The following is an 18,565-nucleotide window of genomic DNA, read 5'->3' on the forward strand; positions in this document are numbered from 1 at the left end:
CTCGATAAGAGGAACATGATTTTCAACCATATTTCCTTTTTGAAAATAAGGGATTTTTCTTGAGACGGTTGATTGTTACTATTCAAAAGAACTATTCCCGGACACAGCTCGCTTTACAAATCACACTACTTTTCAAAATCACTCCTTATAAGGATGAACAAAAGTAATGACATGCACACATATATCCATGATTTTCAAGGCAAGACTTCAAACGATTTCATAGAAAATATCTGATTTTCTGAAAGTACAACGAGAACAATTCTAAACAACTGTAAACGATTTTATACAAAAATGCTTATGAACTCACCGACTTTTAGTTGACGCTTTTCAAAATGAATTGTATTCTCAGGGATCTAGTAAGCAGGAAACAAGGGACACTAGTGCAAGATCATTTAGCTGTAGTTTTGATTCTTTTCTACTTATGTATCTTTTGTGTAACTCGAAGAACAAATACAATATGTAAACAATGTAAGTTTGTTATCTCAATGTATGATGTTTGGATTGCTCTGTTTCATTTATATTCAATTATTATGATACTGCACAATGAAGTCACCCGCCTCCGGACGTTTTTGTCGTCTGGTCCGGGGGTGTGACAACGGGCCCTACCCTTTGGAACTCGAAGTACATGGAAATATTTTAACCAAAAAACTATAAGCACAAAGCTTAGTGAGTTCCCCAAAATACCACATACCATACATAGGATATGGAATGGTATGGGCCGGACCATAGTCTTACTGTCACTATCAGCCATGAGCAAAATCATGGTCTTTTCTTGCCATGCTCGGGGCCAAACCCTGGTCTTACATACAAGTGTCAAGATCCACATCCTAGTCTTTCATACAATTGCTAGGAGCCAAACCCTAGTTTTTCATATACATGCCAAGGGCTACACCATGGTCTTCCATGCAAGTAACACAAGGACAACTAACATCCTACATAGTATAGTGAGAAGACTCACCTCGTAGACATAGCCAACAACTAATAGCTCTCTCGCTCTCTCACACACAACAAATGAACGGGTGATATATGCATCCTAATAAACCACACAAGGTAAACCCTTAGTTCACCTTCTAAAACTAGCTAATTGACCAAAAGTCAACCAAGGTCAAAACTTAACGATCAAAGTTAAAGTCAATAGCCAAAACCCTCAACAACTGCCCTCACGTTATGGCCAGACCATGAACTCAATCCCAATCCAAAACTCTAATTACGGATAACTCATCCGAGATCAAAACCACGTCATTTCAGAATTCGTCTAAAATAGCCGATAAGTCTCATCGTCACGTCATGACTTTCATATGGTCACATCGTGAGAACCGCTTCGGGGTAGATTAATGCATTAAGCCCCTTATCCATTAATCCAATCATCATAACTTCTCATAGGGCTTTCTTACCCCCAAAACCTTCTAAAGATCGGTGCTTTATAAACATGAAGTCTAATGCATTCCTTAAACTCAAGATAGGTCAAAATGGTGAAAATGGAACCAAAATCCCATGCATGGAGTCAAAACCACACCAAATCTCCAGATCCAAAGCATATAACTTTCAAGGTTCCTCAAGGATTCATAAAGTTCCTAACTTTATGGAATCCCTCCACCCAAACTTTCCCAAAAAAGTCTAAAAAGGGACAAAAAGCATAGATCTAGCAACCTAAAGCATAAACATTGGAACTTGATCACTCACAATGGTACAAAAGATTCTCAAAAGAAGTCTCCAAGCTTCCCAATGTGCTCTTTTCACAAAAAAGGTCTTCTTCTTTCTTCAAAAGCCACTAAGAACACAAAAATGAGCTCAAAAATGGAGATGGGGTATTAGGGTTTGCTTCAAGGTTCTTAAGGGTGATGAAGGATGTAAATTGATGCCATAAATATGAGGTTAGAGGTTTAAATATAGGGGAAACCCTAAAAGATCACGGGCTTGAGTTGGAACTATCGTCACGTTGTGACAGCCATCTGAAACATGCTCACATATTTGGTATGTCATGTCGTGACAACCTTCTTGTCAAGTCATGACATATGGTTTTCCTCAAAAACCATTCTTTTTTTTTCATTTGTGCCATACTCTAATCCATTATGGGAGACGGGTGTTATACTGTTACATGGATATATTTTCCAAATGATTGCATTCATGACTTGACTCGAAATTCAATCAATGTTTGATTAACCAAAACATAAACAAGATCAATCTAGCATGATGTATTTAAATATGAATCTCATAGCAATCTTAAAATTAAAACATCAACATATCTCAAACTTGACCTAAACATGTTTCATGGTTCCAAGTGTGAACCAAAATACAATTATCATAATATAAACAATATTAAAATTTGATCTTTACAATCAAACTTTATTTATGCCATCTAACCAATATTTTATATATATATATATATATATATATATATATATATATATATATATATATATATATATATCACTCACATATTATTGTTAGACTGTCTCACTCTGATCCTTCTTTCCCTTTGTCATTCTATTGAGTTCTTGAACTTCTAATTCATATAATATTGTTTGTCACTTTCTCATCAATTCAATTGTATAAGTTCAATACATATAACAATCCTACTATACATTAATCTTATTTCATAATATTTCATGACACGTATGAAATCTTTAATTCATCCTCTCACACTTTTAATTTTAATTTTATACCAAGCATATAATATTATATTACTTATGTATACCATTTACAATTAGTAGGAACTCATTTCCTTTATAATTATGTAAAGTCTCCATATCATAAAATTCTTGAATCAATGACTAAGTAAACCCATCCAATTCATGTTATTTCTTGTGAAATATATGTTTATACAAATTTTATTATCATTATCTCATCCCGATTACATCATATAATAAAACCATAAAAATTAGGGTTTAAGATGAATTAGGGTTCCTGAGTTCATCTCATGATTTCCCATTTTCAGTCCATACAAAATGAAAGAATTAGTGTGTTACATTGTTTTCTTCACTTGATTATCAAAAGAACTTTGATTTGATCTTTAGTTTAGCTTAAGTTCATTTTACACATAATGTTCTCACAAAGAGCACACATTAGAATTTTTTAGAGATTTTGGTGGAATATGGTGTTAGTTGGTACGAAATGGGTTAATTTGGGGACTAAATCACCTCCAAATGATACGTGCTCTATGTCACCGTCTAGAGGAGATAGATAGAGAGAGAGAGAGAGAGTGTGTGTGTGTGTGTGGTAAAAATATGGCAAAACTTCATGATCGAATAACCAACCATGTGTGCCTAAAGGGTCGGTGGTCGGCCAGCCATGCACTACTAGTACACGCCAGTGAAAAGCCATCACATGACCCATTTTGATTTAGGCTTGAGAATCGTGCGACCTACATGAATTTTGAAATTGGGTTATGATATTTTTATACAATCAACCCACATGCTGATGCGGCCCACGTGGCTTGCTTCCCACACTTGGAAATTTTCAAGTCTTTTTTCCTAAATTTTTTTCCTTGTGTCTTCTCATCGTGTAACTATCATAGATTCTGCATACGATAGCAAATTTAAATGAATCTTATATCCCTTAACATCTAATAAGGATTACTACAACTTCTCTTCATACATCTTTAGTTGAATGTGTATGAATATTGAGTTATTAAGTCAGGAATATGGGTCCATACCCATTTTTGCCATTTTATGCTTTAAACTAGTTGTTTCTAAATGACCATAGTTGTAAGGCCAAGTTTCAGGGATGTTCCTTTTAGGTAATTTAAATAAATTAATTAAGAATTGGACCTATAGTAGCCACGACGTGGTGATCAAGTCCCATGGCGTGGCCAAAGCAAGAATCCTTGTGGCCTTAATTCAGCGCCACGATGTGGCATAAGTCATCACGACGTGACCGTTATTTAATGAAAAACCCTAATTCGGGGTTTGAGCCCCTATTTAAGGAATGTGATGCCTATGGTTGCCCACCCCAACCTCATTCACTCTCCCTCAGCCTCCAAAAGGAAACCCCCTAGCCTCCATTGCTAACGTTTAAAGTTCTTGTGTGTTTTTGGTGTCATTTGAAGAAATAAAAGGCATATTTGAGCTTGGTTCTAGCAAGTAAATCTCCTCACCAACCTTGTTTATGTTTATGGACCTTTGTAAGTCCCCATGATTCAACCTTTATGTTATTTATCCTTAGATCTAGCTCTTTAGTCCCTAAATCTTCTTAGTATGAGAATTTGGATAGGTGAAACTCATAAAATTGTCAACTTTATGGACTTAGGGGATCATTCTAGTGTCATGTGTTCCAGATTTGAGAATCTATGGAGTTTTTGATCTTGTTTTCAAGTGTAAGTCTTTATGGTCATAATTTGACCTAAACTGGAAAGGACATGAATTGGACATGAATTTCCATAGAGTTTATTAGGAGTATGAAGTCTATCTAGAAACTTTGGAGGTGCAACTCTAAGGATTGTGTGCTTAATGAGAGTTTTGATGCATTAACTTATCCTTATGGGTTAGGTTTTGGGATCTTGACCTATTGAGGGGTCTTGAGGAATAAAGTTGGAAACTTTATCCATCATGACCATGGGAAGGACAAGATCTGATCTTTGGAGCTCTTGAAGTTGAGGGAAATATGACTTAATGGTTTAATCTGTTGATACCAGTCCCCATGGCGTGGCTTAGGTTGCCACAATGCGGCAACTGGGTCGAGACCCTTCTATTTTGTCGATTTGTGGCCATGACGTGGCCAAGGAAGGCCATGACATGACGACTAGCTAGAGTTGACTTTGACTTTGACTTTTGACTGTTGACCGTTAACTTCGACCTAGTTTAACCTTAGGTCATTTGGGATATTATGGGTAGTAGTTTGAGCTTTGGTCACTGTTTATTGTATAGGTAACCGGTAGAGTCAGCAGTTGGAGCTGTGATTATTCAACTACATTTCAGATTGTGAGGTGAGTTTTCTTCATTGTACTTGGCCCAATGGATTATGCATCCTGCTATATTGGATTGATGTTATGATGGTTATATGATAGATTGGTAAATCTGTATGATTACATGTGTTCACTGAGTATGCTTTAGATTGGTAGATTTGTATGATTACATGTATTGTTGGTTATTGATTGCTAATGTATATATCGACATGTTATGGTTTGCTGGGTTGAGGCGATCCTGCTTTATGCTGAAGGCAAAGATACTCGGGGAGGTCCGATAAACTGAAGGTCCGAGAGGCGGTCCAATCAGGCTGAAGGCCCAGAGAGCGATCCAAAGAAGTTGTAGGCCTTGCGAGGCGGTCCAGTCAGGCTAAAGGCTCATAAATACAATGTTTTATCTGTTTGGTGGTATGTGGTATTTTGGGGGAACTCACTAAGCTTTGGCTTATAGTTTGATTGTTATGGTTTCAAGTACTTTAGATGATAGGGGCAAGGTGAATGCTTGATCGTGCACATCCTTCGAAGTTTATGAGATTTGTTTATGGAAAAACTCTGATTTATGTTCTTGACATTTGGAAACTATGTTTTGTAAACATTTATGTTTTTTGAGCTGGTTTTAAAGTTGAAAATTTTATCTTGATTTTTGGTATGTTATAATAATTGTTTCGTTTTAACTTAAATTTTCTTGAATCTTTTTCCTATGTTTCCAATGACATAATGTCTATAACTTTCAGTTTTATGGCTCTTTTTGAATCATTATAAGTATGTAGTTTTTAATCCTCAAAGATGTTATCTTGGAATTTTATAAAATCCAGTTAGCTTTGAATGAATTTTGTTTTAACTGTCCATGCTCATAACTTACTCATTCTCTTACCAATTAAGTCGATTCTTTTTATATTGTTTAGTTCTATATGTCATATTTCTATTTCAACCTTGCCTGTTCTTTAATACCTACGTTTGGTTAGTTTAATAAAGCTCCAAAGTTCATACTTTCATCAATTCAGGTAAATTTTTAATTCTTCATAATTTTTTAATTTTTGTCTTTGTTTCTATCAAAATCATTTTTAATGACCTAATTGACTTATAACAGAATAGCTAAAGGTAATAACAACGATAATTTTATATTTTTGTCATTTTGACCAAATTACCCTTTTTGTATCATTACACACATGTAAAACAAAGGTTTTCATTACATTCTATACACAACTTACTTTTACAAAAAATTTAGTTGTCACACATAATAACTAAGGGATAACCATTAGCAGTTGATGAACCTTCACATATTGGATATTCACAACTTATTCCCCAACTTGGTTGGATAGTAAAGGAATATGTTATATAAATGTTAATTTCGAGCCCGATATAGATAATAATTTTTTTAGTTAAACTATTTTCTCTCCTATAAGAGCATCCACATTGTTGGTGGTGCTTGCAAGCCATTTCAAATGCCATGTTGTCATTAAATGTGATTATTTAATGAAAAAGTTAATATACAAGGAATGGTTGAAAATTTATTATATTGATTATAAAAGGTATAACTCATATTTCCTGTAGAGCATCCATATGATTCATTAAAATACTAGGAGTGAGACCCGTATATTATACGAATTGATTAAAACAAAATGTTAAATACGAAGGAATAAACAGAAAGTTTATTTATGTTTGAAATTTGAAACAAGTGAAAATTATGAGAAAAAAAAATTAAAAATAAATAAATATACAAAAAATAAATAAATTAAAATTACATGATTAGTTATCAGACTCATGTACTAAACATGTTAATTATAACAAAATGTTAAATATGAAAGTTTAAACTGTAATTTTTTAGAATTTAAAATTAAAAATTGAAAATTTAAATTTAAATTTAACATAGTTATATATTTAATTTATGGAAACTAAATTAATGATTTATTGGAAAATAAAAAATAAAATAAATGACAAGTGACAAGTAGAATATATATATATATATATATATATATATATATATATATATATATATATATATATATATATATATATATATAACTTACTACAAATTGACATTCAACAAATTGAAGGAAAAAATAACATTTGGTAAAATTATTTTCATTTATTAGTGATGATTAATATATAACAATTGCAAGACTTTCACAAATTGAAAGACCAAGTACAAGTGACATTAACTTTTGGTGAGTGACATTAAAAAGAAACTTTGAAGGGACCGATATAGAAGGTCTAAGTAGTTTTTGCGTATTTATAGCCTATTGATTTGTTTGTTACCTCTAAAGTCAACGTTGTAAAAAGTTTAGAAACATTATGAGAGGTTATAAATCTACACTTGAGCTAATGAATCAATTGACATCAAACAAGATATTGAATACAATAAGTCGTAAAAGCAACAAAAGAAAAAAAAAACTCTAACAATTGAGAAGCTTGAAAGACGATAATGATGGCTACCTATGATAGATCACTTACTCAATATTGAAGAAAATGAAGGTTATGATGATACATGACCAAGGTAGATTATGAATGAAAATTCACCGATCGCTATAAGTAGGATGATGGTTGGGATTAATGGAAGAAAATTAACAAAATAGAGAGGGAGAAATTGAAATTGGCGATCGGCAGGAAGATTAGAAGAAGCGTATATTTATTAGGTTTAAAATGACGTATTGTAATTTTTATCTCAAGAAGTCAGAAAAAAGAATCATTTCTTAAAAGCTCATCGAGTATCTACACCGTTTTTTAACATATGATTATTTGGAATCAATCCCATTAAATTATTTTTATAGTTAGAAAAAATATATTTTGGTCAAATATAGCTAACAACTTTTAACTATATGTTTTATTTTTTTGAAATTGTGTTTTATACAATTAACACTCTTTATTAAATAATGTTACATTTTAATCCTTTAGTTATATTTGGCATTCAAAACATTTTTTTATTAATTAATTTGTTTCATTTTAATCCATGATATTAAATACTAAATTTGTAAGTCATGATTTTAACTGTCATAACGTATTATTAAATCTCACGCGACAAGATAAAATTGAAATATGGATTCTAGATTTAGTACTACTTATTTCAAGTTTATTGATTGTAATATACTGATTTTATTTAAAGTCATTTTTTTATAATAATAAATTACATGTACTTAAAAAAACAACAAATTAGATGGAAAGGCTTCATAAAACATTTAACAAAGCCGAAGATAAATTCTTCGATTTAAAATAAAGCTTTTGAAATGGTTAATGATTGGAAAATATTTAAGTTAATAATTTTTATTTTGATAGACTTAATAGAAAACTGATATGATAAAAAATAAAAACTATAAACAATGCAGATGGTTGTGAATGTTCTTAGTGATGAAAAGAAAAACTATTTTAAAAGTCATTTTCAATCAATAAATATTCTTTTAACTTAGGCTTTAGGATATATACTTCTTAAGCCAAATGGCGTCGGTTTCTTCTAGCTCAACCAAAATCACCAAAACATTATAATGTGGAGTACTCCCCACATGCCAAAATCCCATAACAGAAAAAGAAGAGAGAGGAAGAGAGACAACACGCTCATAGAAGGGTGGTGCTGAAGACCCTATAAGGCCACACTCGTGGCTCCGGTTTAGCACAATGTTACCCTTATGGTGGTGTGCATGCAGTTGCGGAACAAGGACAAAGTCTGAGGTGTATCGCACATGATTTTGGGGGTAGTACGTCGGATTAACACTACACTGAAAAATTTTGCAAATTCTCTACCTTATGCATGAAATTTTGAGGGGGTAAGTAGGTAACACATGCCCCCCTTGGAACCCTAGTTCTGCCACTTTGTGCACGATCGTGCCCTCCTCCACTCATCGCGACTAGGGGTGCAAACGAGCCAAGCTGCTCGTGAGCTACTCGAGATCGGCTCGTTACAAGTTCGAATCGAAATCGATTTTAAATTAGTCTGAGCCGAGCTTGAGCTTAATATTAAGCTCGTTTATTAAATGAACTTAAGCTCGAGCCTATGTCACTAAGCTCAATTAGGATCGCGAGCCTAAACGAGCTTTTATATAATATAATTTATTATTATTTTATATATTAAAATAAAAATATATTTGGGCAATTAGGAATTTAAGGTATTAATAAACGAGCTTCTTAACGAGCTCGAGCTGAACTTAAGCTTATTTAGGCACGTCGAACAAAAAAACAAGTCGAGCTCGATCCCAAGCCTGAGCTGAACTTGTATAATTATTTATGAGCTCGAAGCAAGCTCAGTACAAGAAAGATTGAATCGAGCCGAGCTCGAGCTCGAACCTCATGTAACTTAAACGAGCCCGAGCCCGAGCCGAGCCTGACCAGGCTCGGGCTCGGCTCGACTCGTTTGCACCCTAATCGCGACGTCCCATTGTGAAGGATATACCATTCAACCTTATACCGATGGCCAAAAAGTAATAAGTCATTATTCTAAATCACAATCCTTAAGACCATGTAAATATAAATGTTTGATAAGCATTTTGTCTATGCTTGTTAGAATAATTCTGGAGACAATTATACTTTCAGGGGCTGTTTATGCAATATACCAAACTGTGACAACCCAACCTCCTTTTTTTCATTATACCCCCACACATTTAGTTAATGTGACTTTGCACCCCAAACTTCTATAACCCCCCTTTAATGGGACTAGTTCTATAGAAAAAAACCTAAATCCCCATCGTCTTCTCCTCCAGATCTTCGGCCATGGCATCCGCAGGCAAATCCTTCCTTCAAACCATAAGACGCTACATCAAGAAGCCATGGGAAATCACTGGCCCATGTGCTGACCCAGAATACAAGTCCGCTCTGCCTCTTGCCGCCGATTACCGGCCATTTTGTCCGGCCACTGAACCGGCCAAGGCCATCGTCCCAACCTCCGATCCAGAAACCGTGTTCGACATCAAATACTTCTCTCGCGATCAGCGCCGTAACCGCCCGCCCATCCGCCGCACCGTTCTGAAGAAAGATGACATCGTTAAAGCGATGAAGGAGAAGTCGTTTGATGTCGCTGATTTCCCTCCGGTTTATTTGACAACTGCAGTTGAAGAAGACTACAATGCCTGTGGTGGAGGTTATTGCAAGTAATCAGGTCAGAATTAAACCTTAATTCCTAAATTGATTGAAATTTCAAATATACTTGAGGTTTTGTTTTTCATTTGGGGTTCTGATTTGCCCTTAACATTGCTTGCTTAATTAGCTTGTTGATGAAATGAAAAGTGATATATAGCTGAATTACTACAAGTTACTATGTCTTCGTGCTTTCTACAATCGTTATTATCATTTCCTTAAAGTTAGGGTTTTTTCAATACACAAATACAGGTATACCGAAGAGCTAAGTAGATTGTTGATGAATCATAAGTTTGTAGTCATTGTTCACCATTAGAAACACCCTTGAGCATAATTAGGGCCTGTATTTGATGCCTCAAACTGATTTCTTGATCTTTATAGTTAAAATCAGAAAAAAGATGATTACTTCAATTTCAAGTTTGCAATACTTTCATATATAACATTATAACTCAACTATGTAATGTCTATATGTTTAAGCCTTATGTTACTTATTCGATCCATTACATATCCATTTATTTCATCATATATTTTCAATGTTTTCTTAATTCACATAACACAATATTTTAATAATGTGTTATCACATACTTGAGTTGATTGTATTCTTTCATGTTGTCTTACCAGGTTTAATCTCTTGAAAGACTTGCCTGCAACAAAAATAAATTAAATGGTGTTGTTTCTTTTGGACATTACTTTTCTTTTTCTTCCTTTTTATTTTTTTCATGTCTACACACTTAAAATACCTTTTACTAATGCTTTATTGAAAGCATAATTGAAGTTCTTTGTGTTGTAATAACAAATAGGTTTCCCAAATAAGCTGTAGTAGGCCTTGTGGTGGTTTCTTAGGCCCCATTTGTTTCGTAGGATATGACAGGACATGACAAAACAGATGAATGTTTGGTGTGCATTGGATTCAGACTGTGATTGATATCCGTGGAATACAAATTTTACTTTTTTTGTCCCACTAAAAAAGACTCATTGTCAATCTCATTTGTGGAGAAGACGTGAATGTCTTTTTTATTCTTATCGTAAAAACAATCTTAGAAGTTTGTCCAGTTCAGTCCTGTCCTGTTCTGTCATTTGTAATCAACAGTGTTTGGATGTGACGTCTTGAAACTGATTATGTGGTATTAGATAATTAAAACGGGATAATCGGTTGTAGTTAAACGAGTTGTAGGAGATAAGGTTTGGATGATGGCTTTTGTTATATGAAGTTGTGTTAGTAAGATCATTTAAGCAAACTCTTGAAATGTTTTGAGTTATGATCATTTAAGACACTACAAGAATAACCAAATATGACTTTTTTTTTGTTGAAAAAGTGGTATTATGAAAATGAGAATAAAATATTAAAAAGTTGTAAATTAATAATTGTGTTTTACCGTTTGATAAACGATTTTATTGCAAAGGTTATAAAAGGGTTATTTCTTAAATGATAAAAAAGTAAATCTTACCAATATATCAAAAATTGTTATTACGTTCACAAATTACATTGGTTAAATAATCAGTTACCCAAATATATATATATATATATATATATATATATATATATATATATATATATATATATATATATATATATATATATATATATATATATATATAAAGGACATTTGACATTTTTGGACCTCATAAATTGATAAACAGATGGGCTTATGCAATTATATTTTTTCTAACTCCCTTTATGGGCCAATAGGGCAACAGAAAGTTGAATCCAATTAAGTTATGGTTTGGTTACGAATGAACTGTTCATTGGTTTTATAAATTATATTTTTTGTGTTTATTAGTTTATGTTTGTTCTGAATGAACTTAAGAAAAATAAATGAAAATAAACAAAACATAAGCAAACCAGTATAAAAACATAAAAAGCCAAAACGATGTCGTTTAACACAACCAACTTAGCATTTTCAAAACCAAATTTTCATAAATTTTTATGGGCTGCGAGAAATTAAGCCCAAATCTGTTGCAACCCAAATAAAAATAGGCCAACTAAACCTAAAGAAATCGACACATTAGAATTTCCAACAACCAAAACCAAATGCAACCCATAGATGGACCTTATGAATCCAACATCCCTCCATGTGTCCCCAAAATTCTAACTTAGAACCCATTTTGCTCAATTATAAGACCCAATAGTTCCATATATCTCAAAATTTAGGCAACACAGTTTTCTTATATATAATAAAATTGTATTGACTACATGATATAACTTTAGGATAAGTGAACTTTGAAGAAAAGATATACAAAAAAAAAAAAAAAAAACGTAAAACTGTGTGAATTATATTTTCTGGATTAAGAAATGTTATTTTATGCATGAAATGTGTCGCAAGTGAGGTTTGGAATATTTTGAAGATTTACGGTATAAGACCGGAGGGTGTGGGAGGGAAACTTCCTTCACTTTTTGTGGGTCATACCTCCATTTCCCTCACCTAAAAGCCAAGAAATGGATGGGAAGCCCTTCCCTCAGTTTTTTTTATTAAATAATTTTTTTTATGATTTATAATTTTTAAATTAATATCAAACATAAAATTTAATTAAAAATAACAAGCATTTCATTAAAATAAAAATTACATTAAACCTAACATTTAAATAAGTAGCAAAAAAAAAAAATCAAACAACCCACAACATAGAAAACATAATTAATTTCCTAATTTTATTTAAACCAAAATACGTCACTCGGAATCATCGTCTTCGTCATCGCCCTCATCGTCCTCGTCATCGCCTTGATCGTCTGCATCATTCTCCCTAGCGTCACTCTCTTCGTCGGAATCTTCACTCTCAACGAACATATCAGAATCCTCGTCTGATTCGTCAAACAAATCATCGTGACAAAACTCTAACGGGGGCTAAATATGAGCCCTATAAATGTGCTCCACCAAATCAGCACGAAGGGCGTGATCAATGTCGTGATTGTGTACTTCTCTTCTATTCACCCTATACTCTTGTATACCAACGGCAACTCTTTCGACATTTGGCAAAAGTTCATTTTCGTTGTATCGACATGTCGTTCTTCCTTCGTCTTCAAAAATCATATTATGCAATATGATACATGCATACATTACGTGTTGTAACCTTTTCACCTCATATGACCTTTATCCCGACCGTTAGTACTTGCCAACGTCTCTTAAGTACACCAAATGTTCGCTCCACATCCTTCCTAGCTGACTCTTGCGCCTCTTTAAACTTTTTTCTTTTCGGGTCGTTAGGACATGTAACCGATTTCACAAAAACAGAAAATAGGGGATATATACCGTCAGTAAGATAGTATCCATGTTTATATGCTACCCCATTTGCTTCAAAATGTACATCATGCGACTTTTCAAGGTAGATATCGTTGAATACCGGCGACTGGTTTTGCACATTGATGTCATTGTTTGCACCAGCTGGACCAAAGAATGCATGTCATATCCAAAGATCATGTGATGCGATAGCCTCTAGAATGATCGTCGGCTCTTTGTGGTCGCCTCGCATGTACTGACCACGCCATGCGTTGGGGCATAATGACCAACTCAAATGCATGCAATCGATACTACCTAGAATTCTAAGGAATCCATGCTTGCTTTCATGCATCGTGTATAATTGGTGGATATCGTTGATAGTTGGTTTGCGCAAGTATCGTTGCCCATAAACCAAACAGATCGCTTTGCAGAACTTGTACACACACTCCCGTACGATACGCTATGACATCCTAAAATATTCGTCTCATTTGTCTGCGCTCATGCCGTATGCTAGCTGACGAATTGAAGTCGTGCATTTTTGAATGAGAGAGAAACCTTTTTTCCATTTTCCATTGGACATATGGAAAGCGGCCTTCCAAATCCCCAACAATACGTAAGAATAGTTCTTTCCTCATCCGGAACCGACGTCGAAACTTTACAGCGTAGATGACGTCATCTGCAAAATAATCTTTTATAAGGCGATCGTGTCCAGCTTCGTGATTTTTACACAATGGCGGCTTTCTTAGGTTAGATCGTGCACATGATGTTTCACTTAGTCGGTTTTGATAGTATGCAACCGTTTTTGCTATAACGGAACCGATAAACTTAACCTCCTCTATAGTCGTCGAATCGGATGATGAAGATGATGACATTTTGAATAATATTTTTTGGAGAGAAATATATGCTATGGGTTAAGAAAAATGGTAGAATGTTTGAATATTTATAGGTTAAGAAAAGGGAAAGAATATATATATATATATATATATATATATATATATAGCCGTTTGGAATAAAAAAAGAAAAAAAAAGCAACAACCAATCATGTGAAGAGAGAGAGAGAGAGACAGAGAGAGAGCGGGACTCTCTCCCCCCACCTTCTTCTCACGTTCCCTTTCCCGCACCCCCGGTGCGGTGTTTCTTCGTGCGGGATTGTTTCCCGCGGTTTCCCATTCTCCACTCCGTCCGACCTAATATAGAAGTTTCCTACATAGCGTAAATTTTTTCTTGTATGGGCTTTTGACGCATGGGATGAGTTAGTGTTTTCTTTATGTATACATGTGATTCGGTCTTGTTGGTAGAAGAGTTTGATATGCGGTTTAAAGTCAAATCCCAAACTGTACCGTGTATATATATAGTTTGAGATTTGCGTTAACTGCAAATTGCACTACAAAAATTACAAACAACATTGTAGGGGTGATGTTTTGTATGAGGAATTTTATATGGTTTGTGTGGTTTTATAAACACCTCTATTTAGACATGCATGTCATTCTTGGAATACTTGTGTTCGATTTTTGCCACCCAAAAACATGTGTTTGGTTTTCTGATTTATTAATGAAAAGAATTTTTTTAGACATTTGGTTTGGTACTAGTTAGTTTTTTCTTCTTATTTATTTATTTTTTGAAACATGCAACCGAGCGTGTCGTCGGGAACCGGTGGACTATAGTCCCATGGTATCCCCTTCGTACTAGTTAAGTTGATTTACCATATTTATATATGAAAGATATATTTGATAAGTAACTTATAACTTATTGAAGCATTAATAATTAAGTTTTTCTTTTCTCAAAACAAAACATATACAATAATCGATATAAATATATCAACTTATTTAGAATCTTCAAATCGATTATTGTAATTTAAATAACAGAAAAAAATAAAACTATAATTTAAAGAATCTTCAGACCGATGTTATACTGTTGGGTGCGGTTGAAACCATAGTTCTGTTATTAGAAATTGCAAACCGCACTGCTTCACACCCCCGAACCAGACGGCGGAAACGTCTGAGGGCTCGCGTGACTTTAATTGAATATCATCACAATGAATATACATGAATCATAACATAAGCGTCACCATGCATCAATATATTACAAATGAAATTGTTCACATCAAGTACATTGTTTTAACACTACATATTCATAACCTAAATAGTTTGAGTACATTTGACAACATAACATCTAACATTACTTCTTATAATTCTTCCACTTACCTGTTACTTGAGAATACAAGTTATTTTCGAAAAACGTCAACATATGAAATGTTGGTGAGTTCATAAGCAATGTTGTGGTAAAATGATTTGTGTATTTTGTAAAGCCAAGAAAATCCGATATTTTCAGAAAAGACTTTTGTTTATCAAAGTGTGAAGATCCATAAGTTGATGCATGAATGATTTTAAATATATATATATATATATATATATATATATATATATATATATATATATATATATATATATATATATATACACACGAAGGGTATCGTGTAATATTGTTATAAAGTTTCGAACGAGTAGTATTAAATTCCCCGGAAAACCCGATGTTTTCCGATGTTGACATGTATTCGTAATTACTGATTTTTTATTGCCTTAACGAATGAGTATTGATTAATCCATATTATGTACCGTCCTAATTTTTGTCTATTTTGATTTCTTGTAAGCCTTAACAAATGAAGAGAAGGGGAGTATTATGTCTCACTACTATCATAAGAACTTTAGGCTGTCTTGGATGCGAAAGACACAATGGTCCAACTCGCACTTAATTACTGTGACCTTACTATCTTGTCTAACGGGACACTTTGGCCCACTAGCACATAAAACTATTGAAAGTCCTTTTATAAAATATTGGGTCATTGAAGGCCTAATAACATATAAGCGTTATCCCTTTGGGCCCAAAGATCATGTTGGTGGGCTTGCAAGGCCCAACGAGCATGATTTGAAACTCATAAGCCCAAAGTTTGTAGATTTATTCCTTTTAGTCATCACATATCTATTTGAGAGTTTTGTTTTAGCGATTGTTGTTTTGTATTGATTCGAGACCGAATCAACTCGTTTATAACGATAATTGGTATTGAAGGTGTATTTGTTTTTCGTTTTGTCGCTAGTCGGATATCTTGTAATTTGTCTTAATGAATTAATTTGTTTAGAAGTATGAATTTTACCTTTTCACAACCTTTCTTTTATAAAAATAACACTTTTAATCCTTTATATAAAAGAATTTCATTTTTAGTCCTTAAAAACATTTATTTGACACTTTTGTATCATAAACTTCTTGAAAAGACATTTTTAACCCAAAGTATATTTAGTAAACAGTTTTAGCCCTTCCAGAATGGTGTTTCTCGGTTAGAACCCCAAATTTCACAATTTTTACAGTTTTGGCCCAAAATATAAAAAGTTTACATTTTTGATCCTTTTTGGAATTTAAAAGCATTTTTGACCTTTGAAATAGTTTTATTTCACTTCATGTCCCCTGTTTTACAAAATGTTACAATTCAGCCCCTTAAAACTTCAATTTTCGCAATTTTGGGCTTATTGGGCCGAAAAGCCCAAACTTAGCTCATTAAGCTAAATTTTTGCATTTTAAGTCCTTTGAAAAGTCTAATATTCAGGAAATTGATTATAGAAACTGTTTTGACTCTTTTGACCCTCAAGAAACCGTTAATTGACAGTTTATAACCCAAGATCTATATTTTTGACAATTTAAGTCCTAAAATGGGTTTTATGTTAGAATATGTTCCTCATAACCTTATAAGCTATTTTTCTTGACTAGATTAGTGTAAAATAACCTAGATTATGTTTGTTTCCTTTCTCATGTCCTAGATCTCGAATTATCACCCCTTTTTGTTACACATTTATCACAAAAACACATAACGTCACACACATACATGCATAAATTTACACATAGCATACACATACACATAGATATACACATTTTCTTGTATTCTCCCCCATAAAACATATGAAAAACCGAAAAATAGGGGTATGAAGCTGTAACGCCCGTAGATCAGGGCTAGTCAATTTAGAGACGATAGGCGTCAAAAATGAATTTTTGATGAAAGATTATTTAGAATGAATAATCTTAACTAAGTTATATTATATGTTACAAGGTTTTCGTGCATATAAAGAACGCCGAAATCCGAGTTATAACGAAGAAGTTATGACCTGTCGAAGTTTCACGACAGAACCAGCACGACACAGCGCGACGTAAAAAGTTAATTTATGTTAGAGCGATATTTAACCTTAGTGATCTAGATGAAAGTTGTAGAGTTCGTTAAACCGTGAGCGTGCATAAAAAGAACGTCCAAATCTGACTTCGTATGAGAAAGTTATGATTTTTCTAAGTTTCAGCTTAGCAGTATGCAGCCCGAATACTCGATTTGAGATCGAGCGGTTTTTAGCCAAAACAATCTAAACGAAAATCGAAGATCTCGTCAATTGTAGTGAAACGATAAAAAGATAGGCGAAAACGGACGTCGGATGAAGAAGCTATGAATTTATAACAGAGTTTTCCAGTCCCGACCTACTAAAAATAATATAATAAAAAGACAAAATTTCATGATTGGTCCCTGTGGTTTACACAATATCGCACTTTGAGGACTTTCTAGCAAAAAGTCACGTGAATAGTCCTTAAGGTTTCATTTAATTGCGCGATTGGTCCTTGACCCTAACCCCGTCATTTTTGAGCCGTTAGTGAAGGGGTAAATATGTCTTTTCATCTTGTTGTGCATCAGAGTATATAATTTAAGGTCCGCCTTTGTATCCTTCTACTTCTCGTTCCTTGCCTCTGTTCTTCCCTCCCTACTCACATTCTATTCCAAAATTGAAGAAGATGGTGATATGCCACTGTGGAAGGCCGGCGATTTTGGTGACATCGTGGACTGACTTGAACCCAGGTCGTCGATTTTGGTCATGCTCAAGGTTAGGAGGAACATGCAGCTTTTTTGGATGGTTCGAACCTCCCATGTGCCCTAGGTCAACTGTTGTGATTCCGGGGTTGTTGCGTGGAAGAAACAATCTCGAAGCAAGATTGATGATGGTGAAATGGCTACTTTGTCTGAGTTGGTTGTTTTTCATGGTGTGTTACCTTTTCAAGTAAAAAATCAAGAAGCATTTGGGGGGGGAAATCTATAACTTGGAATCTGTGTTTTGGTCCCATTTTTTTCATAGCTTTTGAAGGATTTTCCCTATGATTGTATGTAATGTTGGGACAAGAAAATGTAACAGATATAATATGTAATGTAAGGTTGATGTTTCGTTTTAATGTGATGGATATTATATTAGCAAGGAAGGAAATTGTCAATTTGATTGCATGTAAGTGTAATGTTGATTATTAAAGTGCAGTAACATAGCCAAAAAACTAATTACCAAAGTAGCATTACCATTAACCATAATGCATGTAA

General features: G+C 33.8%; 1 protein-coding gene across 1 annotated transcript; it reads left to right on the top strand.

Moving 5' to 3' along the window:
* The first annotated feature begins 9,531 nt into the window (after positions 1-9,531).
* Positions 9,532-10,777, top strand: LOC145097703 (furry). The gene is made up of 2 exons (XM_079035337.1): positions 9,532-9,986; positions 10,586-10,777. The coding sequence occupies exon 1, from the start codon at positions 9,602-9,604 to the stop codon at positions 9,980-9,982; it is 381 nt and encodes a 126-aa protein (XP_078891463.1). The 5' UTR covers positions 9,532-9,601; the 3' UTR covers positions 9,983-9,986; positions 10,586-10,777.
* The last annotated feature ends 7,788 nt before the right edge of the window (positions 10,778-18,565 follow it).

This window comes from Lactuca serriola, chromosome 4, assembly GCF_051521515.1.
Source record: "Lactuca serriola cultivar US96UC23 chromosome 4, Lser_US96UC23_V15, whole genome shotgun sequence".
Classification (NCBI taxonomy): domain Eukaryota; kingdom Viridiplantae; phylum Streptophyta; class Magnoliopsida; order Asterales; family Asteraceae; genus Lactuca; species Lactuca serriola.

What these genes read in the sequence shown, in the direction of transcription:
- LOC145097703 (XM_079035337.1), top strand. Translation starts at nt 9,602, where the DNA reads ATGGCATCCGCAGGCAAATCCTTCCTTCAAACCATAAGACGCTACATC.